At 36.1% G+C, this 17,229-nt stretch overlaps 3 protein-coding genes across 3 annotated transcripts; 2 read left to right on the top strand and 1 right to left on the bottom strand.

Moving 5' to 3' along the window:
- The first annotated feature begins 329 nt into the window (after positions 1-329).
- On the top strand, positions 330-2,005 carry LOC149405831 (uncharacterized). Its single transcript, XM_089629941.1, has one exon. The coding sequence runs from the start codon at positions 726-728 to the stop codon at positions 1,719-1,721; it is 996 nt and encodes a 331-aa protein (XP_089486067.1). The 5' UTR covers positions 330-725; the 3' UTR covers positions 1,722-2,005.
- A 2,066-nt stretch (positions 2,006-4,071) lies between these two features.
- LOC149405830 (B-type cell cycle switch protein ccs52A-like) lies at positions 4,072-8,315 on the top strand. Its single transcript, XM_089629953.1, has 10 exons — positions 4,072-4,710; positions 4,832-4,954; positions 5,092-5,196; positions 6,140-6,319; positions 6,514-6,576; positions 6,716-6,910; positions 7,222-7,323; positions 7,410-7,472; positions 7,655-7,723; positions 7,821-8,315. Exons 1-10 carry the CDS (start codon positions 4,174-4,176, stop codon positions 7,872-7,874), a joined length of 1,491 nt encoding a protein of 496 aa, XP_089486079.1. The 5' UTR covers positions 4,072-4,173; the 3' UTR covers positions 7,875-8,315.
- A 5,191-nt stretch (positions 8,316-13,506) lies between these two features.
- On the bottom strand, positions 13,507-15,652 carry LOC149405829 (protein STAY-GREEN homolog, chloroplastic-like). The gene is made up of 4 exons (XM_089629929.1): positions 15,237-15,652; positions 14,974-15,147; positions 14,730-14,897; positions 13,507-14,012 (listed from the first exon to the last, which is right to left on the bottom strand). Exons 1-4 carry the CDS (start codon positions 15,399-15,401, stop codon positions 13,716-13,718), a joined length of 804 nt encoding a protein of 267 aa, XP_089486055.1. The 5' UTR covers positions 15,402-15,652; the 3' UTR covers positions 13,507-13,715.
- Between the last annotated feature and the right edge of the window lie 1,577 nt (positions 15,653-17,229).

The raw sequence follows: 17,229 nt of genomic DNA, 5'->3' as shown, positions 1-17,229 counted from the left end.
TTCGAGCATAACTCAGGATATCATAAGATACTTTGGGGCCCATGAAGGAAAAACGAAGAGATTTCATAGCATGCTTGTTTACATGAGATCCACAAAGCCTTCCAAGTGGGAAACACGTTTTCACGACATAATCAAGAGCATAGAGTCACCAAAGAGCAAGCCTTGCAAGCAATTTTTTTTTTTTTTTAATTAGAAAAAAAAAATCATTTAAAAAACTCAAGCACGCCAAGCCCTTCTTTACGTTCCATAGCCATCAAGTGCCATCATAGCCCACGCTCCAAAATCATTTCATCCAACCCTCCCTATATTTTTCTCTCATGCAATTTTATTTTTTTTGCACATTTAATAATTTAATTTATTTTTTCTTGGTTGACATATATATCTATCCTGGTTTCTAAAGCAAAGAAGGAAGAACAATTTTCTCTTTCTTTATACCTTTCTCCAAACTTCACTTGATCAAAGATGGTTTTTTTTCTTCTCCCTTTTAGCCGAACTTTACAATAAGAAAAAGAGCTTTGACACTTTATGTTAAAGCTAACAAACCATCTTATATCATCACTAAGACACGGCATGATGAGAAACAAAGGAAGAACATCTTCTCTCCTTTCACTTCCTTTCTCTCTAACATTCCTCCAAATTCTCTTAGCAACTTCTTTGCCATTTGGATCAGAATTTTTCCCAAGAACCAAATTAGTCACACAAACTAAAACCTTTGTACTTCACACATGGGATCTATTTTCTCTCTCACTTTGGTGTTCCTTTCATGGGCATTATTGCCATCAACTAAAAGTCAAGTTCAAGCCATCAAACCATATCATCTTCTTGACCTCCTCATCCGAGACTTCACATTCAAGTCATTCAACTCCAACCTCGAAACCGGCTTGCCTTACTCCATACACCTACCCTCGAACTTCTCCGACATTAAGGTTAGAACGGCGAGGTTCCGGTGCGGAAGCCTAAGGAGGTACGGAGCCAAGTTCGAGGAGTTTCACCTCGGGATCGGCGTCAAAGTCAGCCCTTGTGTGGAGAGAGTAATGATAGTGACACAAAACTTGGGACACAATTGGTCGTCGATCTACTTCCAAAACTACGACCTATCGGGGTACCAGCTCGTGTCCCCGGTTGTAGGGCTACTGGCCTACAACGCGGGGAGCGATGTCAACTCAGGCGCGCCTTTCGAGGTGGGAATCGTGGCCCGAGAAGGCGAGCCCATCACTATCGACTTCAGTAACACGACCGAGAAAGACAGGGTTAGGGTTCTGGCCAGGGCTAGGGTTAACGGAACGAAAAGTAGCCCGTTGTGCGCGAGTTTCGACAGCAACGGGAAAGTGACTCTGGCCAGACAGGCGAGGCCGCACGTCTGTGCAGCCAGGAGGAACGGGCACTTCGGACTGGTGATGGAGGACCCGTCCCCAGTCAGACAGACGCGTCTGACTGGGGACGAGGTAAAGGAGGAGAAGCCGTGGAAGGTGGCGATCGGGAGCACAATTGGGGCGGCTCTCGGGGCGTCCCTGATCGGCCTTTTGCTCGTTGCGATGTTCGTGAGGGTCAAGAAAAGGTCGAGAATGGACGAGTGCGAAAGAAGGGCTTACGAAGAAGAGGCGTTGCAAGTGTCGATGGTCGGACATGTTCGGGCCCCGATAGCCCCCGGGACCCGCACGGGCCCCGCGGGCATTGAGAAGGACTATATGCCACCTCGTCGTCATCACAGACCATCATAATAGCCTTGTGGTGATCATAATCATCATGATCCCCTAGTGTCCTCTTTTGTGCATTTATTTTTTTTTTCTTTTCTCTTTTTGTAGCATTAACTTGGAATGTTCATGAATTTTACTAGTAGGTCATTTAATTTTGTTTTATAATTTTGTGAACGTATATGTAAAGGTCAAACAAAAATTCTTGTAGGTTCAAATGTATCATGAGTTGAGATTTAACTCTCAAAATGTGCAGTGAAAATGATATATTACTGCCAATATGTATTTATCTTAAGATCTTCTTGTCTATTTGTGTTAAAAAAAAAAAAAAAAAAATCAGATTTGTGCATAATATATAGGCACATACACTGATTCAAAAGAGGAATGTAAATCTAGGCACGTTCTTGATTAACGATGGTCAATCACTGCCTTAAGTTCTTCAGCAAGTTTTTTTGTTTTTATTTATTTATTTCATGAAAGTAAATCTGGGCACGTTCCTGATTTAATATAGAGATCAGAATCTTATACCCGACAGCTTTGTAGAATGCTCTCTTCATGTTTAATCTCACAGTAAATCAAGTAAATTATAAGATTGTCTCATAAATATATTCGATCTTTCCCTTGACAGCCTAACAGTCCAACACTGTGTTTGATAGGGATTGAAAAGAGAGAGGAGGCATAATTTTGAGGGAAAGAAAATAGGCACAATGGAAACTACATTAATTTTTCTTGAAGTTATTTATTGTGATAGGATGATATTATTCAACTCAATTACACTATTAATATTATATATTGAAAATATGGATAAAAAATAATTGTACTATTATTATATCTGATATCTCAAAAATTCCATTAAAATTTTCATATCTATATATTGCAATATGAGATTTAATGGGCTCTACGATACTAGGCTTTTTTCTTTGCTATAACTCTTACCGAACACGTTTGTACTTTTTTTTTTTTTTTTAAAGAAATTGTTTGGTAGATACGAGTTATATCTACCAAACAAGTTAATATGCAGTTTTCCATCTTATAATCATTCCAATTATTTCTCTACACACTCTTTTCCATCTTACCAAATAAAGTGCGGGAACAATTTGTAAGTTCCCTAATCAAACGACATGTCATTAGTAATAGTTTCGTAAAAACGACAGTCATTTGTATAGCGCACTACTCTCACCATTATTTGGTTGGTTGTTTGATGGAATGAATGATATTGAGTATCTTCAAAACTACTTCGTACCCTTAATTATAATTTTTTTATTAGCTTTAAATGTTTCAATTGCGAGCCATTATATCTTAAGTAAATAACATTGGTAAGCGTTAGGTAGTTAGTTTTTTTTTTTTTTTTTTGGTTCTAAAAAGATAAAATGGTCCCAAGAGTTAGATATTAAACCTAACTATTAGATTATTCAATTAATGAAAAATAAATGTAGAAAAGTTACTATTATCTCTTTCCTTTATCACTTGATTACATTAATATTATTCATGTAAGAAGAAAAAGAGGGTGAAGAAGACACATAGTCATAGTCATATTCATCCAAGTAAATATCTATTAATATAATTTCTTATTAAAAAAAATAGTTTGACAGCTGTTTTTGTTATGGCTAATTCGTTTGGCCATTCATTTAATAGATGTCCTATTCAAGAGACGCCTCATTAACAAAGAAGGTAAAGAAAAAAGATATCTCAAACGCATAGTATTTAGTAATGTCCAAAGACACCAATATGAATGTTGCTAAAAGATATAATGCTTGCTCTTATTTTCTTTGTTTGTTTCATTGCATGGCGTTACCAATCTTTTATTCACACAACAAATGGTTCCAAACAACGCCAACTCATAATCAATTATTGATTCCAAAATAATAATAATAATAATAATTTTTTTTTACCAAAATAGGAAAATTCGTTAATTGTAGGAAAAAAATGTTTTACCTTAAAACATAAAAATATTAATATCTTTTCTCGTTTTCACTTAAAAATAAAATAAATAAATGATTCAATTTTAAATATAGTATATAGTAATAGAAAATATGTTATTTTAACGCAAAAATTCACTAAATATATAGTATTTTTTGTTGTTGCAAAAGTAGAAAAAAAAATATTCTAATTATAGCAAAGGCCTAAATTTGCTTATATACATAAAAATAAAAATTTAATGGGTTTCTATACTTGTATTATTATAAGAAGACCGTATTTTTAATTTTAAAATAATAAATTTTACAGTATTGCCAATTTCATAGTATATAGAGTCTCAAGACTCTCTCACAAGTAAATTTGTAATGTGGAAAGGTCGTTTTTTTTTTATTATTAAAAATAATAAAAAATAATAACCATATAAAAAGAGGAAAGGTTATTTTCCCGGGAAAATTGACTGTGGCCTATTAATCTGTGCTTAGCTTTCCCGGGAAAAATTGACAGCCGTGATTTCTCTCTCATCATCTTCGATCTCAGATCTCTCTCTCTCTCTGGTCTTCCAATGGAAGATCTGAGCTCTCAATCGTCTCTCAGAGCTCAAAACACGCCTTCATCGGACCTCAATCTTCAGTCTCCGATGCCTCGATCCTCTCCGAGCATCGAAACCCTAACTCCGTCGCGCCACATTGATCGAATGATCAACTCCAACCACTCTCCGTCTCCTTCGCGGACGATCTACTCTGACCGATTCATCCCCAGCAGATCGGGATCCAACTTCGCGCTCTTCGACATCGCTTCGCCGCCGAGCTCGTCCTCCTCCGGCGGCGACGGCGGTCGGGAGGATCACTCCAGCGCTTACGCCGCGCTTCTCAGGACGGCGCTCTTCGGTCCCGAAGCCGGCGGAGTCGTCTCCGCGCCGTCGACGCCGCATAAGCGGAGCTTCACGGTGAGTCCGCCGAGTCGGAACATCTTCCGGTACAAGACCGAGACTCGCCGCTCGATGCACTCTCTCTCGCCTTTCGGATTCGACGATTCCGTTCCCGGAGTCAGTCACAGTCCGGTCCAGACGCCGAGGAAGGTCCCGCGGTCGCCGTACAAGGTCGAGTCTCTGTGCCTTTTGTATATATACACACATAGATTTAGGCTTCAAGTTTTCTGATCAAGTCGTTTGAAGATTCGTGCTTTGTTTAATTTTTTTGTATGTGGTTTTGGCTTTTTAGGTTTTGGATGCTCCGGCATTGCAAGATGATTTTTATTTGAATCTTGTGGATTGGTCGTCGCACAATGTCTTGGCTGTGGGATTGGGGAATTGTGTTTACCTGTGGAATGCTTGTAGTAGCAAGGTGAGATTTCGTTGTTTTTATATTATTTTTTATATTCTTTCGTTCTATTGATTGAACTTGAAATTTTTGCTGTGATGATTCAGTGAAAAAAAAGATGGTTGATTGATGATTTTTCATGGGCATTATTGTACTTTCAGGTGACTAAGTTATGTGATTTGGGGATCGATGATAGCGTGTGCTCCGTTGGTTGGGCTCAGCGCGGAACCCATCTTGCTGTCGGAACCAGCAACGGAAAAGTTCAGGTTCGGAATGTTTTTTATATTATCATTATTATTATGATCTGTTTAGTTGAATAGGGCGTAGAATATAGACCAATGTTTTCGCTGTAGAGCTGGTTTTGATTCTATCAGTGCAACAGGACTCTGAGAATGAAGTTGGGCTGTAATTACTCACAAGCAATCAATGCATGATATTGCAATCAAAGTAATATAAGAATGCAATAATAGTAGCTGTTCCTGCGAATACGTGCAATTTAGATGCGCTTATACGGTGTTATTTTGTATTTAAGTTCATAAGCAACGGTGGAACTTCTTTATGAATATACGTTATACGGGGAAATCAACGGGTTATCTTATTCTACGTTATTGCTATTATACTTACAAATAGGTTAGATAAAGTTTTACTCTTTTTTTTCCTTCTCTAGATCTCAATCAGGAGCCATTTATCAATCTATTTTATCGAGCACGTTTCCTTATAATGAACAACTGAGCGAATGGAAGACGGATCTTATTTCTCTTCCTTTTGATAGGTTTATGCTTGAAATTAAGATTTAATTCTGGTTAAGGACTCGCTGATTAGGGAAGTGTGCATGCTTGAAAATATAAATTTACAGATAACTTTGAAGTTATCTAACGTTCGAATATTCAATCTTTTCATATGATTCAAGCTGGTGAAAATCTGAGCAATTAAGTAGCGTTGACTCGTAAACCTAACTTAGTATATTCTATTAAGGAAATTATGTTGCTCCTAGTTCACAGCCGTTATATGTTCGTGAACACATTATAAAATTATCGTTATCTCTTTTCGTACTCCTATCTTTAAAAATATATATCCCTTTGCGGATTACTCAACATGCATTCAATGTACGTAGATTCTATCTTCCTTATATCGACAATTCTTACGTATGTGGTTTTTATCTGCTATGAAATAAATGATCATTTGCTGAGACCTTGTTGCCTTCTGTAGCTCTGGGACGCAGCTCGATGCAAGAAGGTTAGAACTATGGAGGGTCATCGGTTACGCGTCGGTGCTCTGGCGTGGAGTTCGTCTATGCTGTCCTCCGGAAGCAGGGACAAGAGTATTCTTCTCCGAGATATACGAGCTCAGGATGATTTCGTTAGCAAACTTTCTGGGCACAAGTCTGAGGTAAGACTTCTTTTTTCCTTGGAGCTGGATTGAGATTCTATACCAAGTATTTTTCATGAATTTATTCAGAGTTAAAATCCAGTAGCATATGGAATAGTTTTGAATATCGAGAATTTAAGCTCCCCTCTTTCTGTTGATCAAATTCGCATCTGTTAAATAATGTACCACGCACTGATGAATTGTTTGTATTTCAGGTTTGTGGATTAAAGTGGTCATATGATAACCGGGAGTTAGCATCCGGGGGCAATGATAACAGAGTATGTGATCTTATCTTCTTCTTTTCTTCTTTTTTTTTTTCTTTTTTCTTTTTTGGGTCTCAACTTCTCCGAGCCTTTTGTGATAGTTAAATTTCTATATTACCGAGGGCTCATATTTTTGTATCTGATTGTTGTGCAGCTTTTTGTGTGGAATCAGCATTCAACTCAACCCGTGCTAAGATATTGCGAGCACACAGCAGCGGTGAAAGCTATTGCATGGTCTCCCCATCTTCACGGACTCCTTGCTTCCGGCGGAGGAACCGCCGATCGATGTATTCGTTTCTGGAACACAACCACTAATTCTCACTTGAGTTGCATGGACACAGGAAGTCAGGTTCGATAATATGACCCGATCTACGAATGATCTTCTGATAAGACTCTAGGGTGAGAAATAGTGTTGGTAGGAGTTCCTAGTCTAAAAAAAAAGAGGCATGAAAGAATCATTTAGCAAGGAATGAATTAGTTTGGTTCAAGGCTTATATCGATATGCTAAATAATGTAGACTAGAAATTCAGTAACATGCGATCTTGGCTGTTAAAAGAGTAGGGCATCACAGATATCTTAGTTCATGTTCGATATATAGATTAACAAGGATTTATTTGGAAGGAGTGAAAACATCTTCTGATTTAAACACTTTTTTTGCAGGTCTGCAATCTTGTGTGGTCTAAAAATGTGAATGAACTAGTAAGCACACATGGGTATTCCCAAAACCAAATAATAGTGTGGAGATACCCAAGAATGACAAAGGTACAAAGCTGAACTTTCCTTGGAAAAAAAAAAAAAAAACAATCATAATATTTCATATATATTTTTCTAATTTTGTTGAAATCCAGCTGGCGACACTCACGGGTCATTCATACCGAGTCCTGTATCTCGCCATCTCACCGGACGGACAGGTTTTTTCATCACTTCTCACACGTTTCAGATTTCTTTACTTTTGTAGCTTGGCTAATAATCTGTTAGGACACTATAAATGTAATAAGTTGACTGTTTATGGGTCAGACCTGGTTTTAGTGGAGAGTTTAATCGCTGGAATTCAAAGGTTCTTATCATAACCCTCCTCTGTGTGTTTCCTCAGACCATCGTCACCGGAGCCGGAGATGAAACACTCAGATTTTGGAATGTATTCCCTTCTCCTAAATCTCAGGTAAAAAAATAAAAATTTAAATTATTTTTGGTAACAAGTAGGCTTGAAGTTGGATTATTGATGTTTAAGAAACTTGTGGGTGAATTTGTTGTTGCAGAACACAGAAAGCGAAATCGGAGCATCTTCGTTCGGGAGAACTATCATACGGTAACACAAGTCACTCGCTCTCGAGTACTGAGGACCGTCTTTTTGCTTCCACAGAACAGTGCAAGAGAGTTATCTTCTTTGGCGATCCATGAGTTTATTTTGCTCAAAAAGCACCAATCAAGAATGGTTTTTCTTAAACCAAAACTGTGGTGACCGGATAAAAAGGCTAAAGAAGAGTCAGATAGCGGAATTTCCCTTGTTCCGCTCAAAGTAAATTATTTTCATTCTTTAATTTTGTCTGTCAGATCAAATACACGTCTGTGAATAGAGGGAAGTGTTCGCTTGCAGTGTAAACCTGATAGAGAGAGAGAGAGAGAGGAGAGAGAGAGAGAGAGAGAGAGTCAAATTTATATGTTTTTGGAACAACTTGGTGTAGCAACTTTTTTTACGACACTGTAAATATAGATTCATTTTTTCTAATGTCATTTACATCCCTCCCCTGCTAGAGGAGAACATGGTATATTATTATCTAAAATAAATTCACATTATTATCAGTAAATTTATAACGAGTTTTTGTAAAACCTTATCCGTTATTGATAAAAGGAATTTTTTTTTTTTATGAACTAGCCATTTCAAACTTAGTGTTTAGCAAAATGGTCAAGGTTTCACAGGTTGATATATCTTAACCACTTAAAATATAAAAATATTAATATACTCTTAATTATTTTAGCCAACAGCGGCAGTGGTGACACCATGGAGGATTACAACCCAATCGCGGAGGAGACCGAGAGCGTCGCAACAGCCATCACCGTCTTCTTCTTCTTTTTTTTTTTTTTTTTTTTTTTGGTTAATTAAATTTCTTTAAAGCATAATTAAAATTTTTGACACTTTGTTGATTTCTCGTTACATATGTCTAAATTTTTCTTCTTTTTCTTCTTTTGGTTTATCGAACAATGGATTACTTTTTTTGAAAGCGGGATTAAATTTTACATCTTCTCATTCGTTTTCTGCTTCTGATTTATCAAAAAGTTGATTAATTTTTTTGAAAGCCGGATTAAAGTTTTTGACATCTTCTTTTCTTGTTTATCGAAGAATAGATTAATACAAAAAGTGCAGTGTATTAAAATTTTGGAAACTCAAATTAATTATATTGAAAATAATTAAGAGTATGTTAGTATTTTTATATCATAAGTGGTTAAAATACATCAACCTGTGAAACCTTGGCTAAACATTATGATTTCAAAATGGTCAAAGTTTCACAGGTTGATGTATTTTAGCCAAAATTCTCAATCTTGATGGAGAAGGACAGATCCAATAGCACATTGCTCGGCATGGCAGAATCGTCGGAGCTCCTCCGAAATATTGGCGGATCGGGTCGCCGGAGACGACGACGATCCTCCGTTGTCAAACTCACGGAAGAGCACGGAGATGGCGTTCGTGCGGAGGAGCGGGATCGACAGCGTGGACGACGGCGATTCGGGAGAATGAATCTGACATCTTGAGGTAGGTTGGAGAGGTCACAGCGAGGGAGACAGAGAGGGTTGGGTGTAGAGGAGTGTGTGTTTGGGCTGTTTGAGAGAGCCATTGTTGAGCTTTTGTAAATGTACGTGCGAACTGAAAGAGAGACTGAAGGGTATTTTAGTGATTTTTAATATTTTTGACTATTTGGCCTTAACTTACAAAACTTGGGTAATTTTGCTAAACCCAGAATTTAAATTAGCTAGACAACCGCGTCGCTTTTAATAAAATGTGCGGTAGCAACACAATACTTTAATTTATCATTATACTTTATAAGTTAGATGTGTTATAGTAAAAGCTTAATTGAATTCTTTAAAATTGGTTGCCATCTATTTATTTTAATACCGCTATGATTGATATTTCTACTTACTTGTTTTATAAAGAGGACAGATAGGTTACCCGAATAAACTTCTCTATCATTGTGATCGGAAAAAGAAATGAGAACTTCGAATGAGGCGAAAAACGTCTCCAATAGTAGCACTATTTTGGTATGATTGCATCAAATATAATGTAGTTTTACATCAAATTTTAATTTTCCTACAATGATATTACAAAGTATTTTACGCCAAAATGAATAATCTAAGAATATGTTTTTAGTTTTATTAATTTAAATTAATTACTTACTAATTATATGTCTAATCTATGTATACACTTTGAATATTTAATATCAATCGATTAGATTATAATAATGCTTAAATATTTTGTGTAAAAAGTACATCATTTATAGAGTTTTGGTGTTACCATCAGAGTAGCTTTACATCATTTATAGAATTTTGGAGTTCTCTTTTTTGACTCGTGAGAATTGTTGTCGCTGAAAAACAGACAACGTCGAAAACTTCGGACGGTTCGATCCAAGGTCAAACCAAGTGACCACGCCCGAGCCGGGTTTGTAGAAGCTTGAAAGTCACGAGTTCCCTCCCCTAGCTCAAGAACGCTCTTCTTTCGTCGCGAAGACTTGAGCGTAAGAAGAAGAAGAAGAAGAAGTAGAAGAAGAAAATCAGCTTAGAAGAGCGCAGAGGCGGTGCATTTGGCGCGCACTCCGACGTTCAACATTAGTCTGATTGCTATGAGTGAGGTGAGATGCCGTTATTCGTAGAGAATATTTGAGAGAATCAAGCTCGATATCAGAGTGGAAGCAAGTGCAAATGGGCATTTCACGATTCTGGAATCGAGTGATTGTGTTAAGATATCTTTTTCCCTCTGATGAGAGGAGTATTTATAGTAGTTGGGGGGCTTAAAAATGCCCCAAAAGTCGGATTGAGCGAAGACAATGCGCGAGCGCATGAAAAACCAAGCATGTGCGCCTGGTTTTCACACTGGCGCGCCATGTGAGGGGCAACGCGCCTGACCGTGGTGCCGCGCGTGGAATGCCAGGCGTGGCGCGCCAGTGGCGTTTTTACCATTCTCTTTGTTTTTTTCTCGCATTTTTTCGTGAGCTCATCCTGGATGAACTTTTTAGCCTTTGTGCGTCTGAATCAGGTTTTTTTGTGGGCCTCATTTAGGCTTTGACATAGAATTCCTTGTAAGTCACAATGAATTTAATATTTTCGAAAACAAACGACAACAAGATTAATTGTTTGTGCCATACTTTCCTTTTTCTTAATTTACCGACTTTTGATGCTTAGGTATACATATTTTTCATTTTAAGTTATTACATACTCGTCAAAAATTTAATCACGTAATAATCGACCTTTCAAACATATTTTCTTAATGAATATAATGTTTTTTTTACTCTACGGTTTAATTTGAACAATGGTTGTTTACCGTCTCAATTTAAAAAGTCAATATTTGTCAAAAACGATATTATTGAAATAAGCATTAAAAAAATCCTTTGAAATTTCCTCATAATATTTTGAACAATATAAAATTTAGAAAGCTAACCCTCACTAGTAGCCTATGCGCAACGCAACCCAAGCAAGCCCGAAGACTTATGCTCGGGCTACGCCTTGGGCTCTCAAGGCCCAATTCAACCCCTCGGCCCATTTTGGGGTAATATTTACCTAGTTTGAAGATGCTATTTTCAAAATTACAGCTTTTGTATTTTTTTGGAGAATGGCTTCAACTAATAGAAATTTTGTTAATTTTGATCAAAATAGTAACAACTACGTTTTTGGACACTTTTATTAGTAATTGTAAACATAAAAGTATACAGTTGTCATAAACTGTAGATTTACAAGTCTACAAAACAATTATAGATATATAATTTTACAGTTACTAGTAAAAGTATTCAAAAACATAATTGCTACTATTTTAGTTCAAAGTATTAAAATTACTTATCAATTCCTTATTTTTTTACAAATGGAAACTATCCTGAGAATATGAGGCGATGCTTGAAGACGAAGTGCATTTACAGTGCTTGAAGTTTGAGGTAAAATTATTAGAGGAGAGAGAGAGAAAGGTAGCAAAATAAATACACTCCATATTTCATGGGTAAGCCGTAATAATCTTTCTCTTTCAACACTTTTTCATCTCCGATTTTCTTTTTCGCCGATTTTCCCGAAATAAAACGATTATGGACAACTTTTAACTCATAGAGTGAATAATATTTGGCGAATGTCGTTTGGAGAAACGGAAAGTCATCCCGCCGATTTTCGAACGACTTTTTACGGCGAAACGGAAAAAATGTCTTCGTCGACCGTTAGTACTCCGGCAACGACTTTGTCGACAAAAATCGCCGACTTTCACCCGCATTTAAAACATTGCATGTAAGTTTGTAACTCATATCTATTTTTATTTGACAAGACAACGGGTGGGTCACAAAAGAAAATTCATAATTACAAATGTCTATAGTGATCACGTGGTCCAAAATCATTACCTAAAGGGATGCAAACAAAAAACATCTAAAATAAACGTGCAGTGATAGGTTTTGAGAAGCCAAGGGTAATAATGCACATCAAATTGAATTGCAAAATGGGAATAGCTAATATCGGCCTTTCCAAATATTTTTTGTCCACCTCTATTTGTCTTGTCATATATATAGTAAGATAATTTATGTGTACTATTACTGTATATATATAGTAGCATATTAGTTACTGGAATAGCACCGTACGATCATTTCTATGTAACAATGAAATAAAGTTTTGAGAAACCAGGGTAATAAAGCACACGAAATTGAATTGCAAAATCGGAATAGCTAATATTTTGGCCTTTTTAATCATATAGCCAAAACGTATGATGTAGCAATTTTAGATATATACTAAAAAAAAAAAAATTACAAGCTTCATTCTATTTCATGCATAACTTGTCATCGGAGTTGCATTTGGTATAGGAAATTGCATCTTGACTTTACATAACAAGTGAAGAATATACTTCTTTTGAGATAACAGAACACCCTCAGCTCTATAAATGGCTTGAATCCCAATAAAGCAACTAAGAGAACCAAGGGTCTTTAAGAGGAAAAACTGAACCAAGACTAAGAATCACTTTCTCCACCTCGGATGAATCAGAACCGTGACGAGAATATCATCGACATATACAACTTACAAGAACAATGAGTGTATAAGATGAGGTGGTCTTACTGAAAAGCGAGTGATCTGTCTTGGAAGAGTTGAATCCATGATGGTTGAGTGTGTTGTTGATCTTCTCAAACCAGGCTCTCGGAGCCTGTTTTATGTCATATAAACCTCATCTTGTAGATCACCATTGAGGAGGGCATTGTTTTATGTCGATCTTCCTTATACACCATTGTGATGACATTGCCAAAGTGAGAACAACACGCACCGTCGTAGGCTTGGCAACGGGACTGAAAGTTTCAATAAAGTCAAACCCCGCTGTTTGATCATAGTCTTTGGCCACAAGGCGAGCTTTATGCTTGTAAACAGAGCCATCGGGGTTCTCTTTAAGTTTGAAAATCCACTTATAACCAATCAGGGTGCGATCTCGTGGAAGTTCAACTAATGATGACCACGTGTTCTTGCGAGCTAGAACTGATATCTCATCTGTCCTCATGGCAAAGTGCGAGTAAATGACTATATTAATGTCCTTAATACTCTTTAAACTTTATAAATACAATTTGTTTATGTATATTTTTATTTTATACTTATTGCTTTTAAATCATATGATTTTGTCCCTTCATATTTGTTCGTCTAGATAATGTTTTTTCTTACACATTTTTTTGTAAACTATGCTCGATTGTAAATTCTTGCTCCGCCGATCTATAATAAAAATGCTACGAAATCATTAATTAAACAAACAATAATCATAGTAGTGATCTTTTGAATGTGACACTAACTCTTAATTAAATATTTACACACACATACACACACGCTTGAATATTTCTTGTGTATTTACATGCAAAGGCTAATTTGTGTACCTTTGGCAAACACATATTGACCGTCTGATCAAAAAAACAACTATACCTAATGAATTGGGACCCTTCTCGCCACCATCACGAGGAACCAACGACCATCGTGTCTTTGTGGGCCCCACCGTTGTCATCGTCCCCGTCGACAGGAGGAAAGCAGCAGAGGCATTGGTAGTTGCATCGGCTGACAAGGATGGCTTCGTTTGCCACGTCACCATCAGAGACGCCGTCGAATGCCACGGCGTCTCTGAGTGGGCCCCAGCATTGGACCTTGTCGAACTCGGGAACGTTGGAGTGAAAGTGGACCCACACCGTGGCTTCTCGGAGCTCTGGGTAGTTTTCTAGTAGATCTTCGTCTCCGTGGACAAACGCTTTTAAAACCTTCGAAAATTGATGAATACGAAATCAAGAACACATGTTTAAGTTGAAAAACTAAAAGCGGGTATTGATATTAAGGCTGATTTGTGACAAATATTTGAGCGGATTATGTAAATTGTCTATATTCCTGCAACTATTATATTAAAATTCTAACATATTTAATTAACGTGAAAATTTCAACACCAAAAATGATCAAAGACGTGGATCCAACATTTAAACATGTTACCATTCGTGAGTACATAAAATAAAAAATAAATAATGTAATTAATATATATAATTTAAACATTATGTATATTTGATCTGGAATTGCAATTAAAATTTAAAGATAAGAACATTCGTACTGATAATGAAAAGGTGATGACGTGTCTTCTCTTATAGAACAGAAAAACAAAATTTATAATTTTAATCAATAGAAAGTGATTTTATTTTCGATATTTCTTAAACCATCATCATATTTATTCGTCAAATAAGAATCTACTAGAGAATAGAGATTTTGATGAACCGCATGCTCTTTCTAGTTGGGGTATAATTTCAACGTTGTATTCTAGTAAGCTCCTAATAATTACAAGAATACCCTTTTGTCACGTCTCGTTAGTCGTTGCACATATTTTACATCAATAAGAAGCTGCACGTAACTTCCTTTGTGTAGTTATTGTTTATAATTAATATAATTTTAATTACGTAGAAAACAGAATAGTATATTAGAGAAAGACACGTTACCACGGGAAGTTCTTTGCAGAAAATGAAGTATCTGAGCCTACAAAATAGATCCAATAAAAAATGTCCTCCACTAATATGACAATGAACATGAAGTGACATTTTTCCTTTCAATTTCTTCCACTCAGCCACAACCTCGTCTCTCTGTAACTTGTTGTACCATCCTTGTAACTACAATTAAAAATAGTAATAATGATTAAATTAATAAATAAAAAAACTAATTAACAGAGGATATAAATTTATGTACCTGAGAATTGTTGATGGTTTGAGAAATAGCCAAGGTGAGTTTAGAGGTAACATCACTATGGGTAAGTGTGTAAGTTCTTGGAAGATTCCCAGGGTGTTTCTTTTCATCAACCCCTAAGAAGAGAACCTTCAATTTTGATGCCTCAAATATTGCTGGCCCAAATAACCTGGCAACCTTTTATTATAATATTTACAAAAAAAAAAAAAAAAAAAAAAGTCAAATTGGATTTTATAAAACAAAAAAAATATATCTTTATGACTTACAGGGACAATAGCATGGTTGTTCTTGGATCTTCTTGGATATGATTTCGAATAAAATAAGCGGTGATCATAATTAGATCTGTTTGTTATTTGTTGATGATTGTCACAAAACGAAGTGTTTGTTATCTTCGTAGATGGAAGAAGAGGAGAGAGAGTCAAAGAACCCATCTTTTACTTACTTCTTCTTCTTCTCTATCTCTCTCTCTCTCTCAGCTCTCCTGCTTTATCGGAAGACACCCAATTAAATATAACAATAAAGATCTAACCTTTATGGGTTATATTGTAATGAATCTTTTTTTTTTTGTGGGAGTAGTGAAGATGAAGAGAGAAAATAACCAAACGAGTCTCTTTTTTTCTTGCTTCTTTCTTTTGCTTTGCTTTATTTGGGACTATATGTTTTTTTTTTCTTCAAGTGTTTAGTTACTTTGCTTGTGGGTTGAGCTATTTTTGAAAGTCTTGACGTTAAAGATTTTGGAGCTTTATGGAGTGAGAGAGAGTTAGATACGCAATGAATACATGGGAAAACTATTTTCGGTACAAAGAAAAACGTTACTGTTGCTTGGCGTACTTGGTCTACCTTTAACCAGAGGACAGCTGGACAAGCCGACAAATTGTTAGATGACACGTGGCCAAACCGGGGTTTAATCTAACTCATTAGCCGACCCTTGTGCTCTAAGCGTGTTTGATGGAATGGTGCTACGTATCATTAAATATTAGTGATGGCAAATTAATATAGCTTTGTATGAAAATTGGTGTTAGTGACGTAAGCCATACTAAATTTGTGGAAACAATGAGGTGATATTGAAGACCTCGTAAAATTAGTTGTTATTTCTGAACTTCACTTTGAATTTGGTATAGTTGGCTTGAGTGAGCATAGAGTAGGTCCGGTTCTTTTTTTCTTTTTTTTTTTTTTTGAGGAAAGAGTAGGTCCGGTTCTAAAATCACCTCTATTTTATGTCCAAAACTCAAACTCAACCCAAATTAAAAAAAAAAAAAAGAAAAGAAAAAAAAGAAGCGCAATCTGAGCAATGTCTAAACATGAAGCAGAGGCCAAACAAACATACGCACACTCAGTCATGGGCTAATTGACACTTTAATATTACAAAAGAAAACAAATTGTTTAGGAGATTTTATTTATTTAGTCATCCAATTGTCATTTTTATAATTATTTGTCAATTATTTTTTTTATAAAAAAACACACTGAAAATACAATTCCAAAACATGTCCTAAAAAAAAGCTCAAAACATGTCCTAATGAACCGTCCTTCTTCATTAGTGGGCTCTCTCGACCATCGATGAACTGAATGGATTAACCTTGTAGCTACTTGTACTTAAAAAAAACAAAAAAAGCCATGGCTAGGCACAGCAAATTTATAGGCCGGCTTGACTCAATTAATCAGCCTTAATTGTTCATATGAAATAAAGTTAGGATTGACTCAATTAATCACCCTAGATGTGGTTCGTATCTTATAATGTCTTGAAGCATTGAACATAATTAAGAGTTATATTATCAAAAAAAAAAAATTTAATTTGGGTACGTAGGTATATGCGAAATCCAAAGAACTTAAAATGCTATGTTTTCGTATACTTATAAGCACATTGTTTTAGAATTTCTTTCTTCATAGTTCATACATAGAAGATAGAACTAAAATATCATTACATATCAAACTAACTCTAACACCCCAACAATGCCGCAATATCGATGGTGGGGAAATATTTCGTGATCTCATAGATTTTGCGTCCCACTTTGCAGTGACATATCTATTCGTAACGCTTGCCATAACATGGATTACACAAAAGCAAAAAATAAAAAAACAAAAAACAAAAAATGCCAAACTGTTTTTTTAAGCAATGCCAGAGGGCAGAGGCCCGCAAAACCACAATTATTTCACACGTTTTTATTGTTGTCACATCACACACACATACATACATGCATCTATTTATATATATACATATATATGTATACAATGAAAATTGAGAGCGAGTATTTTGATTTG

The sequence above is a fragment of the Urtica dioica genome, chromosome 2, assembly GCF_054948205.1.
Source record: "Urtica dioica subsp. dioica isolate 48M chromosome 2, U.dioica_male_clone48M_v1_H2, whole genome shotgun sequence".
NCBI classification, from domain to species: domain Eukaryota; kingdom Viridiplantae; phylum Streptophyta; class Magnoliopsida; order Rosales; family Urticaceae; genus Urtica; species Urtica dioica.
This window is presented reverse-complemented; position numbering and strand designations above follow the sequence as displayed.

Coding starts and splice junctions, on each gene's coding strand:
- LOC149405831 (XM_089629941.1), top strand. CDS start 726: ATGGGATCTATTTTCTCTCTCACTTTGGTGTTCCTTTCATGGGCATTA.
- LOC149405830 (XM_089629953.1), top strand. CDS start 4,174: ATGGAAGATCTGAGCTCTCAATCGTCTCTCAGAGCTCAAAACACGCCT. Junction 6,911..7,221: donor GCATGGACACAGGAAGTCAG/GTTCGATAATAT, acceptor CTTTTTTTGCAG/GTCTGCAATCTTGTGTGGTC. Junction 7,724..7,820: donor TCCCTTCTCCTAAATCTCAG/GTAAAAAAATAA, acceptor TTGTTGTTGCAG/AACACAGAAAGCGAAATCGG.
- LOC149405829 (XM_089629929.1), bottom strand. CDS start 15,401: ATGGGTTCTTTGACTCTCTCTCCTCTTCTTCCATCTACGAAGATAACA. Junction 15,148..15,236: donor ACAACCATGCTATTGTCCCT/GTAAGTCATAAA, acceptor TTATAATAAAAG/GTTGCCAGGTTATTTGGGCC. Junction 14,898..14,973: donor AAACCATCAACAATTCTCAG/GTACATAAATTT, acceptor TTTTAATTGTAG/TTACAAGGATGGTACAACAA.